At 43.2% G+C, this 22,500-nt stretch overlaps 2 protein-coding genes across 4 annotated transcripts in view; one reads left to right on the top strand and one right to left on the bottom strand.

Annotated features, from left to right (window-relative positions):
* si:ch211-117c9.2 (solute carrier family 26 member 6) overlaps positions 1-2,337 on the top strand; it is a 31,655-nt gene extending 29,318 nt beyond the window's left edge. The window contains exons 19-21 of the mRNA XM_063209152.1: positions 82-224; positions 1,696-1,793; positions 2,277-2,337. Of these exons, the coding sequence (XP_063065222.1) occupies positions 82-224; positions 1,696-1,725 (173 nt within the window). The 3' untranslated portion in view covers positions 1,726-1,793; positions 2,277-2,337. The remainder of the gene's footprint in view (positions 1-81; positions 225-1,695; positions 1,794-2,276) is intronic.
* Positions 2,338-3,946: 1,609 nt separating this feature from the next.
* The window catches only part of si:ch211-117c9.5 (sodium- and chloride-dependent creatine transporter 1), a 33,201-nt gene continuing 14,647 nt past the window's right edge, over positions 3,947-22,500 (bottom strand). For 2 of the 3 annotated variants that reach the window (XM_063209144.1, XM_063209142.1), the window contains exons 7-14: positions 22,291-22,394; positions 16,302-16,426; positions 13,361-13,473; positions 10,734-10,874; positions 10,189-10,291; positions 7,246-7,346; positions 5,609-5,779; positions 3,947-4,996 (exon numbers count right to left, since the gene is read on the bottom strand). In XM_063209144.1, coding sequence (XP_063065214.1) covers positions 4,865-4,996; positions 5,609-5,779; positions 7,246-7,346; positions 10,189-10,291; positions 10,734-10,874; positions 13,361-13,473; positions 16,302-16,426; positions 22,291-22,394 — 990 coding nt within the window. In that variant the 3' untranslated portion in view covers positions 3,947-4,864. Of the gene's footprint in view, positions 4,997-5,608; positions 5,780-7,245; positions 7,347-8,674; positions 8,737-10,188; positions 10,292-10,733; positions 10,875-13,360; positions 13,474-16,301; positions 16,427-22,290; positions 22,395-22,500 lie in introns of those variants that run through there. The other variant, XR_010036421.1, reaches the window with a different exon arrangement.

The following is a 22,500-nucleotide window of genomic DNA, read 5'->3' as shown; positions in this document are numbered from 1 at the left end:
GTGCGTGTCTGTGTGTGTGTGTGTGTGTGTGTGTGTGTGTGTGTGCGCGCCTGCGCCTGCGCCTGTGCGTGTGTACTGTAGTGTGTGTTGTTCAGCAGCTGGAGAGGGGAGGCTTCTTCTCCGCTTCGCTCCCTAAGAATCGTCTGTTTCCCACCATCCACGACGCTGTCCTGCACTGCCTCCACTACACAGGCAACGGCCTGCCCAGCTACGAGTGTGCCATGGTGAGACCTTAAACACATGCAGCACACACACATACACACACACACACACACACACACACACACACACACACACACACACACACACACACACACAAACACACACACGCATACACACACACACACACACACACACACACACACACACACACACACACACACACACACACACACACACACACACACACACACACACACACACACTTGCATACACACACACTCATACACACACACACACACACCACCTCCACTACACAGGCAATGGTCTGCCCAGCTACAAGTGTGCTATGGTGAGGTCTTAAACACACACATTTATACATATACACCAACAGAACCTAGCCCTGCATGTACACACAGCACAGTGTAATCTCCTAGAGATGCACATTTTCTCAGCATGTACACATAACCACCAATGTCAATATAACTCGTTCATCTGTAATTATATATGTGTAATACAGACATTACATTTATCTAATAACACAGGTGTACATGTACAAAGACACATATTCAAAGTTGTCCCAGTGGGCTGACAGGGGCCAATACTTTGATACTGTTTTTTTCTTTTTCTTTGAGACTGACCCACCATTTAGATGGGGCGGGCCATCGTTGCATCTTTAATTATGTAAGGGTTAACGTTCGGCGAGAAGGTCGCTACCGTGGAATAGCAGCACGACAGAGAGAATCTTTAGACCCCGACGCGGAGCGGAGGGGTCTTGTTCTCTCTGAAGTGCTGCTATTCCACAAAGCGACCGACTCGCCGAAAGTTAACCCGCTTATTATATGGATATACTTAAATGATTCACACATGCGGGGACATTTCTTTAGACCTATTTAATGTTAAGATTGTTGCTGCGCAAAACAAAAAAGTGCGGTTGTGGAACACCGCTAGGCAACAGCTAGGTAGGCTAGCCAGGACAACAGGTGTTGTCTATCACAGCAGGGCTGATTAGAGTGACAAAAGACCGGACCCCCTGCGGAGTGATATGAAACATTCGCTTTAGCCACTGACTTGTATACAAGCCAGTGGCTTTAGCAGTGAACGTCTTGTTGCCATTGACAGCGGTAGCCAGGACAACGGGTGCTGTCTATCACAGCAGCTGATTAGAGTCTTGTTGAAAAGTCGCTTTAGCAGTGAAAAGTCTTGTTGCCATTGACAGCGGTCTGTTATAGACCAACCCGTCCGTTATCGAAAAATAACAGACGTCCGAACGTTGGGGAGCCCCGTTGAAATGAATGGAGCATTCGACAGATGACGTCACAACCATATAATAAACTTTAATAATGTAGATAATGGACATGGGCTATCATAATCTCATAGAGAGAAAAAAAGAGGGGCTCTCTGGGCTCTATGAGGGCCTGGTCTAAATGGCCGGTGGTGGCGAGAGGGCATGCTACCTCAGCCCAGCCTCATGACCAGGCTGCTGCTGTCTCCTCTGCTCTCATGCTCTTTTCTCCTCTGTTACCACGGCAACAGGAGATGGCCGCCTGTGTTACTCAGCTGTGACCAACAGAGGTCAGACTGGACGCTCATCATCATCATCATCCCTCTGCCCTCCTTCCATCCATCCATCCGTCAGTCCATTGCTCTGTTCTTTCTCCCTCCTCTCCCCTCCCTCCCTCCCTGGCTCCCTCGTTTGCTGTGGTCTGCAGGGCTGTGGCCAGTCATCAGCACCGCGGTCAGCAAGGCGCAGCAGCGTTTCCATGACTACTAATAAGGGACAGCAGGTTGCCATGGGCATCCAGCCACTTTCTGTCTGTCTAGCTGTCTGTCTGTCTTCCCACCTACCCTTTCCAGCCACCTGTCTTCCCACCTACCCATTTTGATTGTAATGACTGTATTAATATAAATGCTGTGATAAAGTCCACAACGGATGCCGTGTCCCGGCAGACATCCCCTGCTACTTTTAGCCCAGATAGGAGACAGACAGACAGACAGAGACAGCTATGGTTTTTACCATGGACATAAGTCAGAGGAAAGCCAGAGAGTGAGAGACTAACAGAAGGACCAGCGGCTGCAGTGTCTTAACAGTGGTCTTTTTCATGTTTTTTCCCCAGGTAGGAGAAAGACAGACAGAGACAGAGACAGAGAGCATAGACATCAGAAAGAGTGGTCGGGAAAGGGTGAGAGACAGAGATGGAAAAGCAACAACGAGCGATTCGCTTTACAGCTTAAACACTACATATTAAAAAAAGGCAGTGTTACATTTTATGGTCCCATTCGACTTAAGTGTGAAATTCAACACCTTGAGCATTGTATTAATACTACAAAGCCATATATGCAATACACATACATACGCACATTGTATGTGTGAATGTGTGTGTTAAATGTAATTCGACACCCAGAGTGTAGGTTTAACACTGAATTGATTGGGACCATGTTTTCTTAGAGCAGTGCCGATCTTACACTGAACATTTTACTCTGAACATCTGAGATGAATAAAAGTAGAGATTGGCTGTGGCAGCACCACCCTGGTTAGAATACATTCCCTGTGTTGCGTACACAGTTAGAAACAGTGTTAATTTACCACTTAGAGAGTACTCTGGGACCAAATACACTCTAGAATATGCTCAATTGACTTTTTGAGAGTTGAATTAACACTGTTTTCTTTTACTGTGTACAGTGTGTTTGAGTGGGGAGAAGTGTGAGTGAAAGTAAATCCTACATGTGGCAGTTTAAGCATGTGGCATGCTGCTAACTTCCCCTGACGCCAGGCAGCCTATGACGCTCTTCCCTTGTCATGTCAAACTAAAACTGAGTCACATTACTGAGCTTTCCTTTTCTTGCACAATAGAGGTTAGGAGCAGTTTGGTTTGGTTTCATAACATGGTATGCTCTCAATCTGTAACACTGAATGTGATTCTACTGCTTTTGTGTTGGTACTCATGAGTGAACAGTTGTCAAAAGAATGAGATGTAACATGCCTTCATTTATTTTTTTATTTTTTTTTATTGACCATTGACCTTTTTTATGGTCATTTGTCCAGGAAGTCTTTAAGTTACTGTACTGTTCCCCAACACAGCCCCAACTTGCTACACCCTAAACAATGTTTGTACGTATATGACAGAGTCTGGAGCCCATATTTCAAAAGTGAAATTTCCCCTGACCCTTTCACTGTACATACAGTACGGCGCAGCAATAAGTTTGTGAATAAGCTCACATAGCCATAACATGCAAAGTGCCAACGTTTGTCTGTTGACCTTATAGACTCAGGTACATGAGGAACTTCCTCACTCTTTGGCCCTTTGGCCCCATGTCTGGAATTTGAATGAAGATTTGTGAGTTTGTGATTTAGTTGTTACATTCCCAAAGATAGCAATACTTTTAGATCTATTGTGTCTTACTGAACTTTTTTGTAATATGTTGATTGGTCTACTCGACATTGTAAGATTGTAATTTTAATAAAGATCTCGCTTTTTTTATTCTCTGGTGATCTGATGTCTTAAATCATAGCTGTGTAAACAGTAGCAGATAGTAACAACTATATGATGTATTATACTGTACATTATATGTAGTATAGTACACTATGTTTCTCATATAGGCTACTATTTTGTGGTATAGTGTATGTGTGTGTGGGGGGGTGGGGTGGGGGGGGCATCTGTGTATATGTTGTGTCTGACAAACGGAGAGAAACAGTGTGGTGTGTGTGTTTGTGTGTGTGTGTGTGCGCGTCTGCAGAAGTGTGTAGAAGCTCCACATTTAAAAACTACACAAAAGCCATCACAAATCCATTAAATCATTTAATGACTTTTCTGTATGACTCAGCCTGCACCCTCTATATGCCTCTCTGTCTCTCCACAGCAGGCCCACACAGGATCAATACTGATACGGACACACACACTCACACACTCTCACACACACATACACACATACAGATATTTTCACGGCTACACAAGACAGAAAATAACCAGCCCACGGACAACATTGATTGGGGGGCTTTGATAATGCTCGGACGGTCGGATACTTTTATTTATTGTTTGCATATGAAGAGAAAGTGGAAGCTGTAGCCGTTTCTTTTTTTATCTTTACAGAGTGTTTTCTTGGACGGCAGTGTAGAGAGGAAAGAGAGATGGAGAGACAGAGTCAGAGACACAGTGAATAATACACAAATGCAATACTGACACGGCGGCATAATACACTCATATTTCAGGGCTATATTTAAACATTTTTGTGGATGGCCGGGCCACAGGTAAGTGGCTGTGAGATGGGATATGCTTATGTCTCTGGGCCTGTGTGTGTGTGTGCGTGTGTTTGTGCGTGCGTACACTGTGTGTGTGTGTGTGTGTGTGTGTGTGTGTTTCTGTGTGATTTGCGTAGAGTCTGGACGTCTCTTCTCTCGTATAGTAAGCCAAAGTGTGAATGTGGCACTCATGAAGACCCCTAAAGGTCAAGAGGTTTGTTGGTGTGGTGCTATTGCAGTATTGTTGGACGGATACATGCACACACACCCAAGCACAAGTCAAGAGTTGCACTCAGCACGTTGCAGTGTTAATTTAACACCCAAAGAGCCCAATCTAACTCTCACAACGTTGGTCCTGCTCTTTTTAATGTTAAATGAATACTGTAAAGTTCACTGTGCGCTCCTGGAGGCCTCGTTAGGAATGTAAATCACATGTGTGTGGCAGTGTGTGTGCGCGTGTGTGTGTTAGATGACAGTCTCGTACAGGAGTGTGTTCTTGCTCTGCTCGGAGTTGGGCAGCAGTTTAGTCTCGTTCTCAGGTGGCAGGAACTCCAGGTGGTGACGGCCCCAGATCGGCGTGGTCAGGTGCTGCCAACGCTGCGGACACACACACACATTGACACAGATATCAGAAACTTCTGTAAACGATATTGGCAAGTCAAGTACAGTGAGTAGCACACAATGGCCACGTTGACATGATGTTTTTAATTACGAATTTATAGTTCAGAATTAAATAGTTCTCTCGAGTTTACATTGTACTTTTATTTTTAATTCCGAATTGGGAAGTGTTTACATGATGTTTTCAAAGCAGAATTAAGCTTTATTCAGAATTACATTGTGTTAACTCTGGATTAAATGTCTCATGTAAACAAGGCCAATGAATACATTTCTTGTGATAGGCTCTTAGCCAGATACACGCACACGCACACGCACACACACACACGCACACACACAAGATCGAAAACGATGTTCACAATAAGAAAGTAAACAGCACATAATGAAACTGAATACATTTCTGTCACAGGCTCACATGTGACTGAGAGTAATTACATATAATTACACATATACACATTCACATGACTAAGAGCAAACACCACACACATACATGTACAAAGTACATGCACCTACTCCCATGTGCATGCACACATACACACGCACACACACACACACACATACACACACACAAACACACACACAGCTGTTGTGTACCTCTGGCAGAGAGCCTTTGCAGTGCAGCAGCTTGTAGATGACAGTGACGGGGATGCAGAGCATGGAGGAGAGAGCCAGTCCCCAGCCGATGGCCTCCCCCCACCACGGGTACGTGTAGACCCCGTTATACACCAGCCGCTTGTAGTTCACCACGTGGAACATGAACACCAACTGTAGTGCAGAGATACACACACACACACACACACACACACACACACACACACACACACACACACACACACACACACACACACACACACACACACACACACACAGCGTAATTAGGTGTTGATGGGCACATGTACGTACTATACAGTCCATATGTACTAATTTATGTACTAGTAGGGTTAAAAACATCAAGTGCTGAAATACTATGTCCACACACACATGCAGTTCACACACACACAAACACACACACACTGTAATTACAGTAAGAGTTGAAGGTTCAAATGTCAGCACTGAAATAACATTGGTATTGACCTCAATGCCATGAGAATAGAGTAGAGTAGAGTAACTTTATTGTGATTTCTACAAGAATTATTACAGCTAAAACATGACATATTGAAAGAGGATATGTACATACACACATACACAGAGTTGGGAGCTGCAGCGGAGCAGTAAGAGCACCAATGTCACATCATGGCTGGTTCACATCATTATTTCATGATTCATTTGGCACTCCCACTCATGCCCACATGCAAAACATGACCAGAGCAGCTGCCGGTGCAGGTGCACGCTGGTCACATCACTTTTCGAGCCTGATCTCGAGAAATTGCGTCCAATTTCTCACACTAACCAACATCCGAGATTGCGTCTAAATTCCAACGCTTTCCGTGCTGTCTAGAGCACATAGGTAGCTTCTTATTGGTCTAGCTGTGCCCTTCCCAAAACCATCCCTAAACCTAACCTGTCAGTAATGCAATGTATACGAGTTTTACAATTGTGCCCTTCCCAAAACCATCCCTAAACCTAACCTGTCAGAAATGCCATGTTTCTGAGTGTTAAATGTGTGCCCTGACCAAAACTTTCCCTAAACTTAACCTGTCACAGACAGCTATATGACCACTGCGCATGTGTTTGAAAGGGAGTGCGTTGTAAACGGGACGCAATTTCAGGTTTTGGTTTGCGTTAGATAATAGATGCAATTTGTTCGAGATCCTGTTGACTATTCCTGTTGATTTCTATAATAATGTACACTAAATCAGGACTGGGGAACCTATGTCTCAAGGTCTGTTTACGGCCCCTGAGGCCATCTTATCCGGCCCCTGACATAATTTTAATCTTGTGCAGTAAGCAGTTTCACATGAAATATTACGTGTTTTGTAAAGACATGTTAGAAATCACATTTCCAATACAATTAAGTTATATTTTCACAGGACCTAGGGCTGGATTAAGATGGCCTGAGGCACCAAGGCTACACATTGCTGGAGGCCCATTCACAGAAGGCAAATTGCCAAAGTCATAATTCCGTGCTAGGAATTAAGAATAAAATATTTGCATATTTGCATTTTTTTTTCAATTCTGCACACGCCCACAGACCCTAGGGCTGACTGCCCCACCTGCCAGGGCCCCTAGGCTGCAGCCATATCTAGCCTGTGCGTTAATCCAGCCCTGGAGGTGAGGAGCAGGGGACTCACCATGCACACCAAGGGCGTGAGGTAGGACCAGCACCACTTCATATACGGCAGCGGATGATAGCCAATCATGCGAGCCACGTCATCCATGAAACGATCAGCTCCTGGGAGAGAGAGGGAGAGAAGAGACATGTTATTTGGGTCAATGATGTTTTCTTTGGGATTCAGCCTCCAGGTGGTATAAGAACAGCCAATGCCCATAAATGAATTAGTAATAATTGGTAAATAATGTACTGCAATAAATATACTTCTTAGCTAATCGACTAAAACCAATGTTTAAAAAATCATTTCATCCATACAATAGCGGTTTTAGCTATGGTGGCACCACCCAGACATGTGGTACTACTGAAACGTCATTGACCCTATTAAAACCGGTCTTGATGGCACTACTTACAAAGGTAATGTGCTTGTCAGAGTCAACAGTAAGAAAGCAAACTTTGAGTTTGAATGTGTGGATGCACGTGTTTGTGTGTACAGTGGTGTGTGTGTGTGTGTGTGTGTGTGTGTGTGTGTGTGTGTGTGTGTGTGTGTGTGTGTGTGTGTGTGTGTGTGTGTGTGTGTGTGTGTGTGTGTGTGTGTGTGTGTGTGTGTGTGGAAATGATTGACGCAGAGAGATGCATAAAACCAAACTACATAATTGTACACTTTCCCTCTCCCTTATTTTATCAACCCATATGGAAAAGATATATTAAATTCATACACATTTTTTATGGAACGAATCTGTTCAGAACTTATAAGAACTTACGGTAACACTTTAGAATAACTACCTATAAAGACCTTTATAGGCACTTTATAAATAATGAACTAATTATCAACAAAATGTTTACAAATGTTTATAAATGGGCAAGAAATACTATGTAAACACAGTAGACACAGCACAGTTGCATCTGTTCTGGAGCTTTCTCCTCCAAAGACCAGAAGGAATGAAACCACATACAACTCACACAGAAGTTGATTCCCACTCCACTGTGTAGTCATAGTTTGGTTCTTACTCTTTTACAAACATTTGCAAACACTTTATTAAATGTTAACTATTATTAAATGTTAATAAAGTGTTTATAAAGCTTTTTTTGGGTAGTTTTTCTTAAGTGTTACCGAACTTACCACTGTCTTAGTAGTAAATCCTCGTAAATCCGTATATAAGTATTGGTATAAAAAATATGTATGCCATATTTGATTTACTCCTGAAAAGTGGCCCTTTTAGTGATTTCTTATACAAAGCATTAAGTAAAACTAGTATAAATAAAGTACAAATTATGTATGGCATTTACAAATAATGTGTATATTTTTGTGTGAAATGTATTATGCATTTTATATTATAATTCATTGAAATATACACATTTTTCGTTTGAATTGTGGATGTGTCATATAAGTATTCTATGATGGCCGTCTCTGTTTTTTACATGAAATCAAAAGCGAAGTGATGCCTCACCCATTCAAGGGGGTAGCCCCCAGTGGCTCCCCAAGGGAGCAGCACGGCGGGACTCAGGGTACCTGAGTCATGAAGGAGGATGGGGGAAAGCACTGGTTAATTATTCCCCCCACCAACCTGGCAGGTCGGGGGTCGAACCGGCAATCTTTGGGCTACAAGTCTGATGCCCTAACCGCTCACCCATGACTATACCCATGGCATGACAATAAAATGTACAAATGATATGTAGGCCTACCCATATGAAATGGATCAAAATCATACACAATATTTACAAGTTTCCTATAAAATCTACAAGATTTTTGTATGTCAGTGAAAATAAATATACATTTCTTGATAAATGTGTGTAATGTCACACATATAAAAGTTTTGCAACTGCAAAAGCTGTATAGAGTCATAGAGTATCTTTACAAATGTCACATTAAGTTCATCCTTATAGAAAAACAAACCCATATGGAAAAAATGGTTAAGAACGTATAAGAGTTGTACATTGTCTCAGCAGTAAATCCTTGTAGAAATATTTGTATTTATGAAATATTTGTATTTGTAGGTAGGCCTACATATCATTTGTAAAAATTATTGTCATGTCATGGGTATGTGATTTAAAAAAAAAAAAAAATGTAGGGGCTTGTTATGCCTTTTTTGGCAGGACAGTATGAGATGCTGACAAGAAATGAGTGGGAGAGATAGATGGGGGATGGACTGGGAAATGACCCCGTCCCGATTCGAACTGGGGTCCCCACAGGTCGGGCATGACAGCCCAAATGTGGGGGGCTTGTGCCACAGCGCCCCCATGGGTATGTGATTTTTGGTCAATCATAGGCCTACTGTCAGAAAACTGTTGCCATGGCAATGGCAAAAATGATAATCAGTGTTGCCAGATGTACGATAATTATCATATTTGTACCATAATTTTGTCCATTTTGTCCTGTACAGTAAAAAAAAAACCATGATGTGCGATAATTTCAGAGTTGTCATTCAGTTCATTAAGATGCCTTGAAACAACAATTTGGGTCTTGTACGATAATTTCCTCCCAAAAAGGGTTCTTCTATGTTGGTAAGGATGAACTTTATCTGACATTTGCATGGATACTCTACGAGGGACTGGCGTCATATACAGCTTTAGTAGTTGCCAAAATGTTATGTTTCATTTTACACATTTCTAACAAAAAACTATGTTGGTTAAGAAAACCTTTATCTGATATTTGTATGGGTATTCTATCAGGGACTGACATCATATAAAGGTTTAGCATTTGGCAAAATTTTATGTTTCATTTTACAAATTTCTAACAAAAAATGTACATCAATTTTCCATTGTCATATAAAATCTTTTTTTCAGAATTCAGAATAAAACTTGTTAAAAAGTTGTGTATGATTTTACTATATCTATCTACTGTATGGGAATGCACACACCAAACTTCTTGTCCACTATGAAGTGGCATGACGTTTCACCTCATATACCCTTTGGGAGAGTGATATATGGGGACATTGCTCTATCAAACAGCCGTCTGTCTTACCATAGACCCAGGCCACCACCACACATTCCCAGAAGGCTTGCCACAGCAGAGTCATCCCACTGGCAGAATAATAGTCGAACAGCTGGAACACATACATCCCTCCCTGAGAAGAAGGGAGAGAAAAAGCAAAGATAGAAAATGAGAGAAAGTGGAGAGATAGGGAAGAAAAAAAAAATCATCTCAGATGAGGAAGAGACCCCGGTCGGATTCGAACCCGTGGGCATGCAAGCCCAAATGTGGAGGGCTTAGCGCGCTGCGCCACAGCTTCCCCGGTCCTCAACAAATCTTATGTGGTCCTGCGAGTTTCGGCATATTATATCACTTAACTATGCATAGTGTGTTTTTAATGACAGTCCTTTAATGGTCATGCTATTTCCTACAGTGGTTGGGGCTGCACTACTGCACCAATTTACGCTGTGAAGGCCACATATGCCAACTCAGATTTCACTAGTGGGGTTAACACTTCATACTTCTATTTTCCTTTCTCCTTCATCCTCCAACTCCTTCTCCTCCTCCTTCTCCTCTTTCTGTCCGTGTCCCCTCACCTGTGTGACCATGGAGAGGTCGATGACGAAGCAGACGGCGCAGCATATGGCCACGATGACCTCACGCCGTAGACGGCCCAGAGCTGACTTGGGGGGCAGCATGTCCATCAGGCCAGTGATGAAGCCCTCCACACCCACAAACTACAGCGAGAGAGAGATGGAGAGAGATGGAGAGAGAGAGATGGAGAGAGAGAGATGGAGAGAGAGAGACAGAGACAGAGAGAAAGAAAGACAGAGACACAGAGACAGAGACAGAGACAGAGAGAGAAAGAAAGACAGAGAGTTGAAAATGAGAGGGACCAGGTGAGAGCGGCAGAGACAGATGTTGAGAGAGAGGAGAGGATAGTGGTAGGTAGTCAGAAAAAGATGCCAGGGAGACAGAAACAGAAAATGAGAGAGTGAGAGGCAAAAAGAGGCAGACAGAAAAATAACAGGGCAGGGGTTCGAGATCAGGTGGTTTAATTTGTGTAAGTGGCAGTTTGTTGGTAAGACTGTATGTATCAAAGCTTAACAACATTGCCCTCACCTATACTGCCGTGCAAAACAAGAACGCAGTAACTGGAAAATGGTCGAAATTGAGTTTAGATCGGAAATGGGCTTTAAACTACCTCATTTGTCTTGTGTCAAAAACTGTGGTCCAACATCGTCCCGTTTTAGAGAAAAATCATGTTGGAAGTGCAAAAATGACAAAAAAGGAAGTTACTGCGGTGTTTGGTTAAAGGTCACGTCATACAAAACAAAAACGCAGTAAGTCGCTGAGTTACCGCTGCACTTTCCAATGGGAATGGTTTGGAAGTAGACAGTAATACTAACCAAGAACGCAGTAACTCCTGCAGTAACTCCATTTTGTGGCTGTAATACCAGCCAGGAACACAGTAACTGGCGATAACAGTTAATTTCTATCCTAAAAAAGTATTAGAAGTAAGTGTCACCACCACTTCATCAACAACACAGTTGTCGGGCCAGATAGGAAACTTTGAAGCCTTTTTTCTCAGTTTGCCAGAATCTGAGTTACTGCGTTCTTGTTTTGTACGGCAGTATAGTATGGTAATTCCCCAAGTCAATAGATGATAATACAACAAGCAACTTAAAGCAATGTTGCTCAGCAACTAACAAATATTATTCAGACACGGATCACGGATGTTGGGCAACAACTATTTTCTCAACAGCACACAACCTTTTACTGTCATGTTGTTGCTTGACAACATTTGTTTAAAAAAAAGCTGCCCTCCAATGTAGTATCTGTAGCTTATGATCTCTCTGACACTGTGGTCAAATCAAACCCTACTACAGCATAGACCCTCACAAGCATTATTCCAATATATTGCATTACATTTCGCATGCGTGATGGGTGAAATGTAGAGGTTGCACTTCAAAGCGTGGTGCGTGAATGGCAGCGGTTGGATTTCATTGATGTGCTGTGTCCTGTATGTTTTATGCTATGATGTGCTGTGTGCGCTGATGCAATTGAATTTCACTTCTACTTTAATTGCATTACATCGCCTTACATTACGCTGAGCGTTTGGCTCTAGCAAATGTTTTGGTATTGACGATGTGCCATGATGCTTCTACAGACTAACGCTGCAAGACTACAGTAGACTACACCTACAGTTTCTAGATACACTGCAAATTGTGGACTGCAGAGACCACCGTATTCAAATGAGTTGTCAGTGCCAAGACAAGTGTTGCCCTGCCCTCTGTCACTGTGGCTGTGACCATATCAGTGTGACACTGTCCCCTTGGCTGTGACCCTAGTGAGACTCGATAAGGTGACGAGACACGAGAGGACCAAGGCCAACTGGCAGAGAGACATGGGGACATACGTGACATACTTGACAGCCAAATTGGGTGTGTGTGCGTGCGTGCGTGCCTGTGTGTGTGTCCATCAGAGTGCAGCATGTTTGTTAATGAGATATTTGTTTAGCAGCAGAAGTGACCTTGTCATACACTGGTGATTTAACTTGTGTAGACATCTCTCTCTCTCTCTCTCTCTCTCTCTCTCTCTCTCTCTCTCTCTCTCTCTCTCTCTCTCTCTCTCTCTCTCTCTCTCTCTCTCTCTCTCTCTCTCTCTCTCTCTATCTCTCTCTAATAATGTGTGTGTGGTCATATCTTTGATAATGATGATCATGATGATGATGATGATGATGATGATGATTATGACGATGAAGAGTGTGTTCAGTCCTGCATCACTGTCTGTTTCTCCATCCTTCTCTTTTGTATAAATGTGTGAAAAAAGATGGTTGTGCTTGTTGCTGATAATGCCCTTAATGACTTTACATGGGGACTTGGGGGTCTTGATTTGGCCTGATCATAATGTTTGCTAGCAGATTTTTCCCACAATCCTACAACACAAACAAAATTCTGCAAACCACCTGAAATCCACTGGTTAAGACCACTTGCCGTGGCCAACCGGTAGGGCACTCGTCTGCCATGCGGCCAACCCGGGTTTGATTCCCGGTCCGGATCATTTGCCGACACCTCCCCATCTCTCTCCCCATTCGCTTCCTGTCCACCTCTCACACTGTCCTATCGTCAATAAAGTCATAAAAGACCAAAAAAAGAACCACTGGTGTAGAGTGCTATCTGCTAATGAGAGGTGTGATGACTGATGAAGGGCGCTATCTCACCTGGCTGTCCAGCCCCAGCACGAGCAGCATGAAGAAGAAGAGCACGGCCCAGAGTGGAGCCAGAGGCATGAGCGTCACCGCTTTGGGGTAGGCTATGAACGCCAAGCCAGGGCCTGAGGAGGGACACAACAGAATACAGTAGAATAGAATATTATAGGATATACGTAATAGAATATAATAGCATAGAATAGAATGGAATAGAATGTGATAGAATAGAATAGAGCAGAACAGGATATGACAGGATAGAATAGAATAGAACAGCATAGGATAAAATAGAATAGCCTATCACAATATATTTTTTATTTATTATTATCTGTTTAACCTTTATTTTACCAGAAAAATAGACCCGTTGAGATTTTAAAAATCCTCTTTTTTAAATCCTCCCATCAAGGTGCACACAACAAAGTTATAAATAAATTACTAAAAAAAATGACAAGTACAAATTACAGTAGGCTACTACTAAGCTGTAAAAGGCTATTTTACGAACACAAGAATCCAGACAACAGATAATACAGAATTTGGACCAAATGCCCAAATACGCACACAGGCAGACAACAGATAACGCCAAATTTGGAACACGTGTCCAAGTACGTAGACAGGCAGATAACAGATAACACATAATTTGGACCAACTGTCTAAGTACAGGCAGGCAATAGATAATACAGAATTTGGACCAAGGGCCCAAATATGCAGGCAGGCAAACAGATGACACAGAATTTGGTCCAAGCCTCCAACGCAGATAAGCAGACATAAGACAGGGGGACTTTTACCACCGGCTAGCCATATTTAATTTCCATTTCTTTACTATTAACTGACACTTTCATTCAAATAGACTTATGGCTATTTGAGGTACAGGGCATTGGTTACAGTCCCTGGAGGATTGTAAGGTTGGGACTTTCATGCAGACGGCGATCCCATTCACCCATTTCTGAAAAAGCTTAAGTACCTCATACCAACATTGCTAAGACATTACTGAGAGGCTTAATTTAGAGCTTAAGAAATTATCATTACCATTTTGGTGACAATAAGGTTATAACTGAGGCTCTGTATGAAAAGGTTAACTGGCACTTCAGCTATGGAGGGAGGTTTAGGGAGACCAGAGCCCACACATTCTGCTACTGGTAAGGTTGGGTATCAAACCTGTCACGCTCTGCTTATGGGTCATTGACCAACTCCAGAGGCACTAGGACACGGCTTCCTTGAATGCAGAACCTCTGTTATAAGCTTGTTCTTCACAAAATTGGTTATGACCATGTCTCAATGTGTTACTTAACCCCTTCAGCACACAGCCTATGTTATAATCTTACTGTCACCAAAACGGCAATGGCTATGTCTAAGATCTGTTACTTAAGGCTGTCGGTACTGTCATAGCAATGTTGTTATGTTGTACCCGTAGTCGAGTATTTTCAGCAAATAGTGAATAGGCCCGCCGGCGACCCCATCTGCAGTAAGACGCTATGACTCTTTATTGTTGTTGAGTAGTTGAGTTGGGTTTTTTTAAATATATTTTTTTAAAGTGAGTCAAATCGCTGACGATCCCACCAACACCAAAAGGCTATCCACTGGCTGATACATGACATACAAAAATGCTTATAGATTGCTAAATGACCTATATGGATTTTCCTCCCTGTGTGATTTGTTTACTATTCACTATTATGTCCACTCTTAAGTATTCTCCAGACAATTTCACTTCAAGACCATTATATAATGGTATACCACCATTGATTCACTATTAGCATTATATAACTTCTGACCTACACAAGGTAAAGAGTACAGTAGTAACTAGGCAAACACACAGTAATATTGCAGGCAAATGCCTTCGAACTTGTCATACTGCCCAGTCAGTTCAAACGAGGTGTTACACAGAGAGAGAGAGAGAGAGAGAGAGAGAGAGAGAGAGAGAGAGAGAGAGAGAGAGAGAGAGGGAAGAAAGGATAGCGACTCCTAACGTATAATAACAGAAATTGGCTGATGTCTGCAGAGCAGCGCACCGCTTGCTTCATTCATTTTTCCTGCCCATCCACCCCCGCACTTGGACACAGTAGTGGAATAACGAATGGGGCAAACAAGCTGTCAACACCGGGGTCAGGGGAGCCGTGCGGGTGCGCGTGGCGTACACAAACATAAACTCACATCCATTCCATCATGCTACATAGGGGTCAACCGCACATAAACAAAAGAGGGTGGTTAAGGGTTTTAAAACTCTCGCACCGATACTTTCCGCTGTCAACACTAGCTAAGAGTTCAAGGGTTTACACTGGCCCCGGACCAGCAAGCCTACAAAGCCAAAAGGCTGCATATTTTGGCAAAAATGAGTTCAGAGTGGAAATGGACTTTAGCAATAACATCTCCTCTGTCTTGTGACTATAGATCTTGCTTCCTCTTTGGAAAGTAGGCTATAGAAAAGCATCACTACTATCTGGTCATTCATGCAGTGATATTGCCAATGTCACCTCAATCACTTTAATGCTGATCCTGATTTATTCTCAAGTATGTTACTGTTAGGCTACATATGTGTCTGTGTATCTATAGTGGGATTTGCACAAGCTTTGTGTGTGCATAGCTTAGGTATGTTTACTGTAGTCAGTAGTTTTACTCGAGTTCATTGTAAAATGTGTTTCTCTGTATATTTATGTGAAATTTATGGAGCAGCTTTGGATCTCATTGTCCTTGACCAATGACCACAAAGGCGTGCAATTCTATTCTACTCTATTCAATTATATTCGGACCAGTACTTGACTATACTGTATAGGCAGCATGACAACTCTGATGTATTTGTAGGGCAATGTAATGGTTGTGGCTGTGGACATTGTGGGATACTCGTGTTGTCAGAAAACGATATTGTCAGATTCTGATCAATACGGATACTAATATTACATGCATGCACACACACACGCACACAAACTCGCACACACACAAACACACACACAGCTATACATACCGCTCTCGGCCACACGGCTGATGTCCACTCCCTGCTCCGCTGCCATGAAGCCCAGCACAGAGAAGACCACGAAGCCTGCAAAGAAACTGGTACCACTGTTGATGAGGGCCAGGACGAAGGCATCCCTGTAGAGGGAGAGAGAGAGAGAGAGAGAGAGAGAGAGAGAGAGAGAGAGAAAGAGAGAGAGAGAGAGAGAGAGAGAGAGAGAGAGAGAGAGAGAGAGAGAGAGAGAGAGAGAGAGAGAGAGAGAGAGAGAGAGAGAGAATACACTTACAGCATACTGAAAGTCAAAGCCACGTGATTGATAGGGAGATACTGTAGATTGAGGCAGCGAATATAGTGTGTGTGTGTGTGTGTGTGTGTGTGTGTGTGTGTGTGTGTGTGTGTGTGTGTGTGTGTGTGTGTGTGTGTGTCACTGTGTGTGTGTGTGTGTGTGTGTGTGTGTGTGTGTGTGTGTGTGTGTGTGTGTGTGTGTGAGAGTGAGTGAGTGAGTGAGTGAGTGAGTGAGTGAGTGAGTGAGTGAGTGAGTGAGTGAGTGAGAGAAAGAGAGAGAGAATACATTCCTTTCACATGTGTGTATTTTGCTTCAGCAAATGTATTTTTTTTAAATTCATACCAATAAAGTGCCATTTGAGAGAGAGATAGAGAAGAGAAAGTGTTCCTGGAAAAAAGCATTGCGTTACTTCTCCAAACTGTCTGCACACATTTAACTAAAGTAGGCCAATAGGCAACGATAGACAGCAGGTTATGTAAGAGAACTCTGAGGGATGTGGGGGGGGGGGGGGGGGGGGGGGGGGGGGGGGGGGGGGGGGGGGGGGGGGGGGGGGGGGGGGGGGGGGGGGGCGGGGGGAGTCAGCCATGAGCCATGTGTCTAATCCAGTGGTTCCCAAACTTTTTTCCTTGCGCACCCCCTTGTACATTTCAATGTGGTTCGTGCACCCCCTAATCGAATGTTTTGGTGTACTTATAGGCACTCAAATATGGCTTCACTGCAAAAGTCATTGTACATTATGCAGAGTCATTTAGGGAGTCCTCATTTTCCAATAGACCTCAATATTCCTAAAGCATACAATTCACCATACAATTAAAAACTACTTCATTTTCTTTGAATCTGTATAGAAACACATCCGCCATTGCTCAATTCAGCTCGCGCACCCCCTTGTGGCAGGCCACGCACCCCCAGGGGTGCACGCACCCCAGTTTGGGAAACCCTGGTCTAATCAAAAGAATAGGAGTGAGTAGTAGGGAGGGAGTACAGTCATTGGCAACAGTATTTAAACATACACACTGGTGGACAGAGCTAGACTGGGACGAAAAATCAGGCCGGGCATTGTCATCCAAGACCCGGTATTGAGAGAGACATGAAGCCTATTACATTGTTTTAAGTCATCTATTACAAGCTATGTTGACCACAACAGGTAAAATGAATATTTAAATCTGACTCAGGTCAACTGTAGCGGCATGAGAACTGATACCACTACATTGAGGGGCGGGCCAGGCCAAAATCATCAATAGCAAATGCCCTGTATGCCTTATGGCCAATCCAACTATGCTGGTGGAGCACACATACATTCCTCACATTCTCCCAGAAAAAAAACCCTTCAAGACGGCGGATTAAGCTCTTTCAAAACACGCACTCTTACTCACCCTCGAAGGGAGAAAAAAAGCATTTGCTGTGGGACCGATTCCTATTTGGGGATTTTAACAGGCTGTATATTGGCCACGCTTCAGTTAAACACCCAAACACACACATACACATATGTTCATACACAGTGCATGTCGTCCGAGGCACGCATATACCCACCACAACTTTTGAGCTGAAACAAAAGAATTCGATTCGCCTGTGAGTGTGTTTGGCCTGCCCTCTTTGATTTGAGTTGGCAACACTCGTGACCTTTTGTGGGCATGTGTGGGCGGAAGGCTAGGTGCCGGGCGATTATGGACATTCCTGCCTGAATGAAAACTTCATGGAAAGCGTTCAAGAATGTTCCCTGACTGTCCACATATAAGACTAGCGCATCTCAATGGCCATTTTGGCCACTTCACATTTTACATTTCTCTTGTAGGCTACCGCAAAAGTCAGAGTAAGAGTAACACTTGTAATACAGACAACCAATGCCAATCATACAAGTTTTTCTGAAATGCATTTACGTTCTTTTACTTCAACTCTTCACCTCTAAGCTTCACATACAATGTATAAGTAGGCCTACATACTGTATACAGTATTCCAATAATAATGTCATTCATGTAAGGGTGTACTCCGCCTGGAGCAGTTATGCAACTGCTACTATGCTAGGCTAATGTCTTCCATCTGTATTGATGCACATACTGATGTTTCCTGCTGTATAGCTCAGCCCTGACTGATGTCTTCATGTGTACTATCTATAGCTCCCGTAATCTATGTAAGCTTGCCTGGGGCGTTTCATTCACGACTACGTCAGTTCATGGAACAAAAGGTGGTGTTGGGGGTACTGACATATTGATGCAGTTCATGTAAATCATAAAGGCAAGTGCCTCTGTAAAAGGCAAAATACGTATGTCTTGAACAAAAAATACAATTTCATTTAATTTCGACACCCCAACCCCCCAGTTAAGTCTCTGTTGACAGACTATATTGGAAGATGTTTACATATATACGGCACATTTTTTTGTGAATTATGTATATACATTTACAAACATTGTCAGATATATACTCATCCTCCTGGTAGTAAACTGCATGTGGTGGGGGAGGGGAAGAAGAGTCATTGGAGACTCTTTAATCACTAATTAGTTTAAGTGGGTTAAACGTGAATTCCTTGTGTGACTGTTAACAGTGTCAATGTTTATAGTGCAATATCTCCCTTGAGGAGTACAGACATCACCTGGGAGAGCCTACAGTGGCTCACCAGCCAGATACTCTCACAGGAGAGGAGAGCAGAGGAGAGCAGAGAAGAGAAGAGAAGAGAAGAGAAGAGAAGAGAAGAGAAGAGAAGAGAAGAGAAGAGAAGAGAAGAGAAGAGAAGAGAAGAGAAGAGAAGAGAAGAGAAGAGAAGAGAAGAGACAAGAAGAGAAAGAAGGTAGAAAAGTGGAAAGGAGAAGAGATCCAAGGAGGATAATTAGAAAGGAACAGACAGAAATAGAATGAAGAGAAAAGAAAAGGAAGAAAAGAGAGGAAAGAAAAGAGGAGTAGTTGATAGGAAATGCCAAGACAGGAAAGAAAAGGAGAGCAAAGGGCTGAGAATAACAGAGAGAAGACGAGAGAACAGTAGAAGACTGGAAAGGAAAGAACAGGAGAAGAGTTCAGAGGAGAGCGGAGGAGACTTGAGATGGCCCCACAATCACCTATCCTGGACCATCAGCTAGCTAATGAACGTAGCGTGAGAGAGAGAGAGCAGCGGTGAGCGATCAAGTTCCAACGATCTGCTGATTCTGTGAACAAGACAGATGGTGATGCTGAACAATAGCCCAGCAGCGTCACGCCACTCAGGCCTGCGCAGGAGAGGCGAGGAGAGATGGATGACTCATAACACAGATGGAGGGAGGTTGGAGGGTCTTGGATTCTGGGTTCTGGGTTGCTGCGATCAGGTCAACTACACCAGTAGTTCTCAAACTCAAACGCCCCCTTGACCTCATCATAAGCCTGCCCATGCATCCCCCTTAGTATTAAACATCACAAATAATTATTGGTCCCCTTTTGCAAGTCCCCCACTCAGCTGTCTCCTTCTCAACACCCCCCAGGTGGTCCCTTACACCCCCTGGAGGGCTGTAGAGCCCTTGTTGAGAACCACTAACTACACAAACCCATCAACCATGATGGCCAACTTTTCCTCATGCACTTTATTTGACACGAAAAAAAGAGATGTGGATCACTAATTTTTATCTGATCTTTTTTGAATAATTCCTTGTACAGGGTGTTTTTCGTTAAAGAAAAACTAAATAACACACACATTAAGTGATTCCATATTTCAACAAACTAACAGCACATGGCTGACTATTCTTCGAGGAAATGGATGAGTAATGACACACACACACACACGCACACGCACACACACACGCACACACACGCACACACGCACACACACACACACTCACACACACACCATGCCAGCTCAGCTGCTGTCATGCTCCTCAATTAGCAAGTCAATTGTCCTCCATGCTGACCAGATTATCCAATCAGCACATCCGAAAACAATGATGAGTCACTTTGCACCAATCAGAATCCAGGGGAGTTAATCTGTATGAGATGTGATGCGAAGCATGAATGGGCCAGTGATAGAGTGATAAATCCCTCACGTACACAAACAAACAAACACACACACACAGATATGAATGGCATAAAACCCCCACGTGGGTCAGGCTGACCTTCCCGTCATAAGGAAGGGATAAGGAAGCTCTCTCAAGCTAGTTGAGGCTGCCATCAGACTACGACAGCAGCTGCCTGAAGATACGATAGCACTGAAGCTATAGCACAACTGCCCAACTCGAGTGTATGGAAATTAACAAGTTTGTATTTCCTGTGAGCTGTGCATGTCGTACAGTAACTGTGTATACACAGTCGACAGATGTACAGTACTTGTGAAAATGTCTTAGAATAAGATCAGGAGAGTTTAATTAATATAGATCATGGTACAGTAGTCAAAGAAACTGTAAGCAAATGGGCTTTAGTTTAATCCAAAAACCCTCTTCAGTTACCCCATGGTGAATGGGACAAGTACTGAATATACAGAGAGCAAAAAAAATAATCTTATTTTTTTGTTCTTTTTTTTGTACTTCTTTTTTTGTACTTCTTTTTTGTACTTGTACTGCTTTCTTCTGTACTTCTTTTCCATTTTAATAACGTTCCTTCATTTTAGTATGTTCTTAACTGTGTCTAAGGAGAGTAACAATAGGAGGACCTCATTGTGCATGAAAAATGTGGCCAATTACAGTCTAACTGCCCTGATTGTGTAACCCATGGACATCACTCCAAAATGTGCAATCCTAACATGGGTGTGCCGAGGTCGTATGAAGTTTGAGCTCTTTGCTGAGGGGGAAACCAGCACATAGTGCATCAGTCAAATATACGACTTATGAAGTTCGAGCTGTTTGCTGTGGGGAAAATAAGCGTCTATCAAGTTAAATCTTCAATTTATGAAGTTCGAGCTGTTTGCTGTGGTGAAAATAAGAACAAAGTACATATCAAGTTGAATCTAAGACAGGCCGCATTACAAACCTCCCGTCCCTGCTGCCATCTGGCAACTCCACACAAGGGAAGACACTGCCAAGCATTATGGGTAGAGAATGAGTTAGCGGGCATGATCCCTGATCAGATATTACATCTCCAGTATGGAAATAGTTCCCGTACGTATGAATAAAAAGACAAATAATCAAGTGAAAATGTGTGTCAATGTGTTTCACATTTTGAGTAGCGTGCATTCCAGAAATCCAGATGAAAACGATCTGGCTAAGGAGTTCATACATGACGTGAGAAGAGCTGTGTGTATCTGATGAGATGTGCGTGCGTGTGTGTGTGTGTGTGTGTGTGTGTATATGAAATGGGAGAGCATTTTGCACATTGGAAAGCCCCAGACCTGAAAACACACATCCTGTATTTAGAGTGTGTGTGTGTGTGTGTGTGTGTGTGTGTGTGTGTGTGTGTGTGTGTGTGTGTGTGTGTGTGTGTGTGTGTGTGTGTGTGTGTGTGTGTGTGTGTGTGTGTGTGTGTGTGTGTGTGTGTGTGTGTGTGTGTGTGTGTGTGTGTGTGTGTGTGTGTGTGTGTGTGCAGGAAAGTCGACAGGGGGGTTAAAGGGGAACGTTTTCCTGAGGGGGCGAGAAGGGGCCCCCAAAGTTGGATCCTCAATACATTGTAAAGGGTGGGGTGGGGCACTTTCAGATGACCTGTACCTGGCCAAAAGTAGCCAAAGCTGTCAGTAGCCCATTCTGTATTTAGAGTATATGTGTGTGCGTGTGCGTGTGTGTGTGTGTGTGTGTGTGTGTGTGATGTACACTGTGTAAGTGTATGGATACTCACTGGTAGCAGTTGTTGTTGAAGCGATTGTAGCTGCCCAGCGCGGTGAGGGCCCCAAGGCCAATAGCATATGAGAAGAAGATTTGGGTTCCAGCGTCAATCCACACCTAACACAAAAACACTCATGTCAATCACCACCATCACCATCATACGTAACAGTTACTATATTCTCTAGTTAATGTATTCATTTCAATTAATATGAATATGTATACA

This window comes from Engraulis encrasicolus, chromosome 10 (assembly GCF_034702125.1).
Source record: "Engraulis encrasicolus isolate BLACKSEA-1 chromosome 10, IST_EnEncr_1.0, whole genome shotgun sequence".
Lineage (NCBI taxonomy): Eukaryota > Metazoa > Chordata > Actinopteri > Clupeiformes > Engraulidae > Engraulis > Engraulis encrasicolus.
Note: the sequence above shows the minus strand (reverse complement) of the source record. Positions and strands in the feature narration are given on the sequence as shown.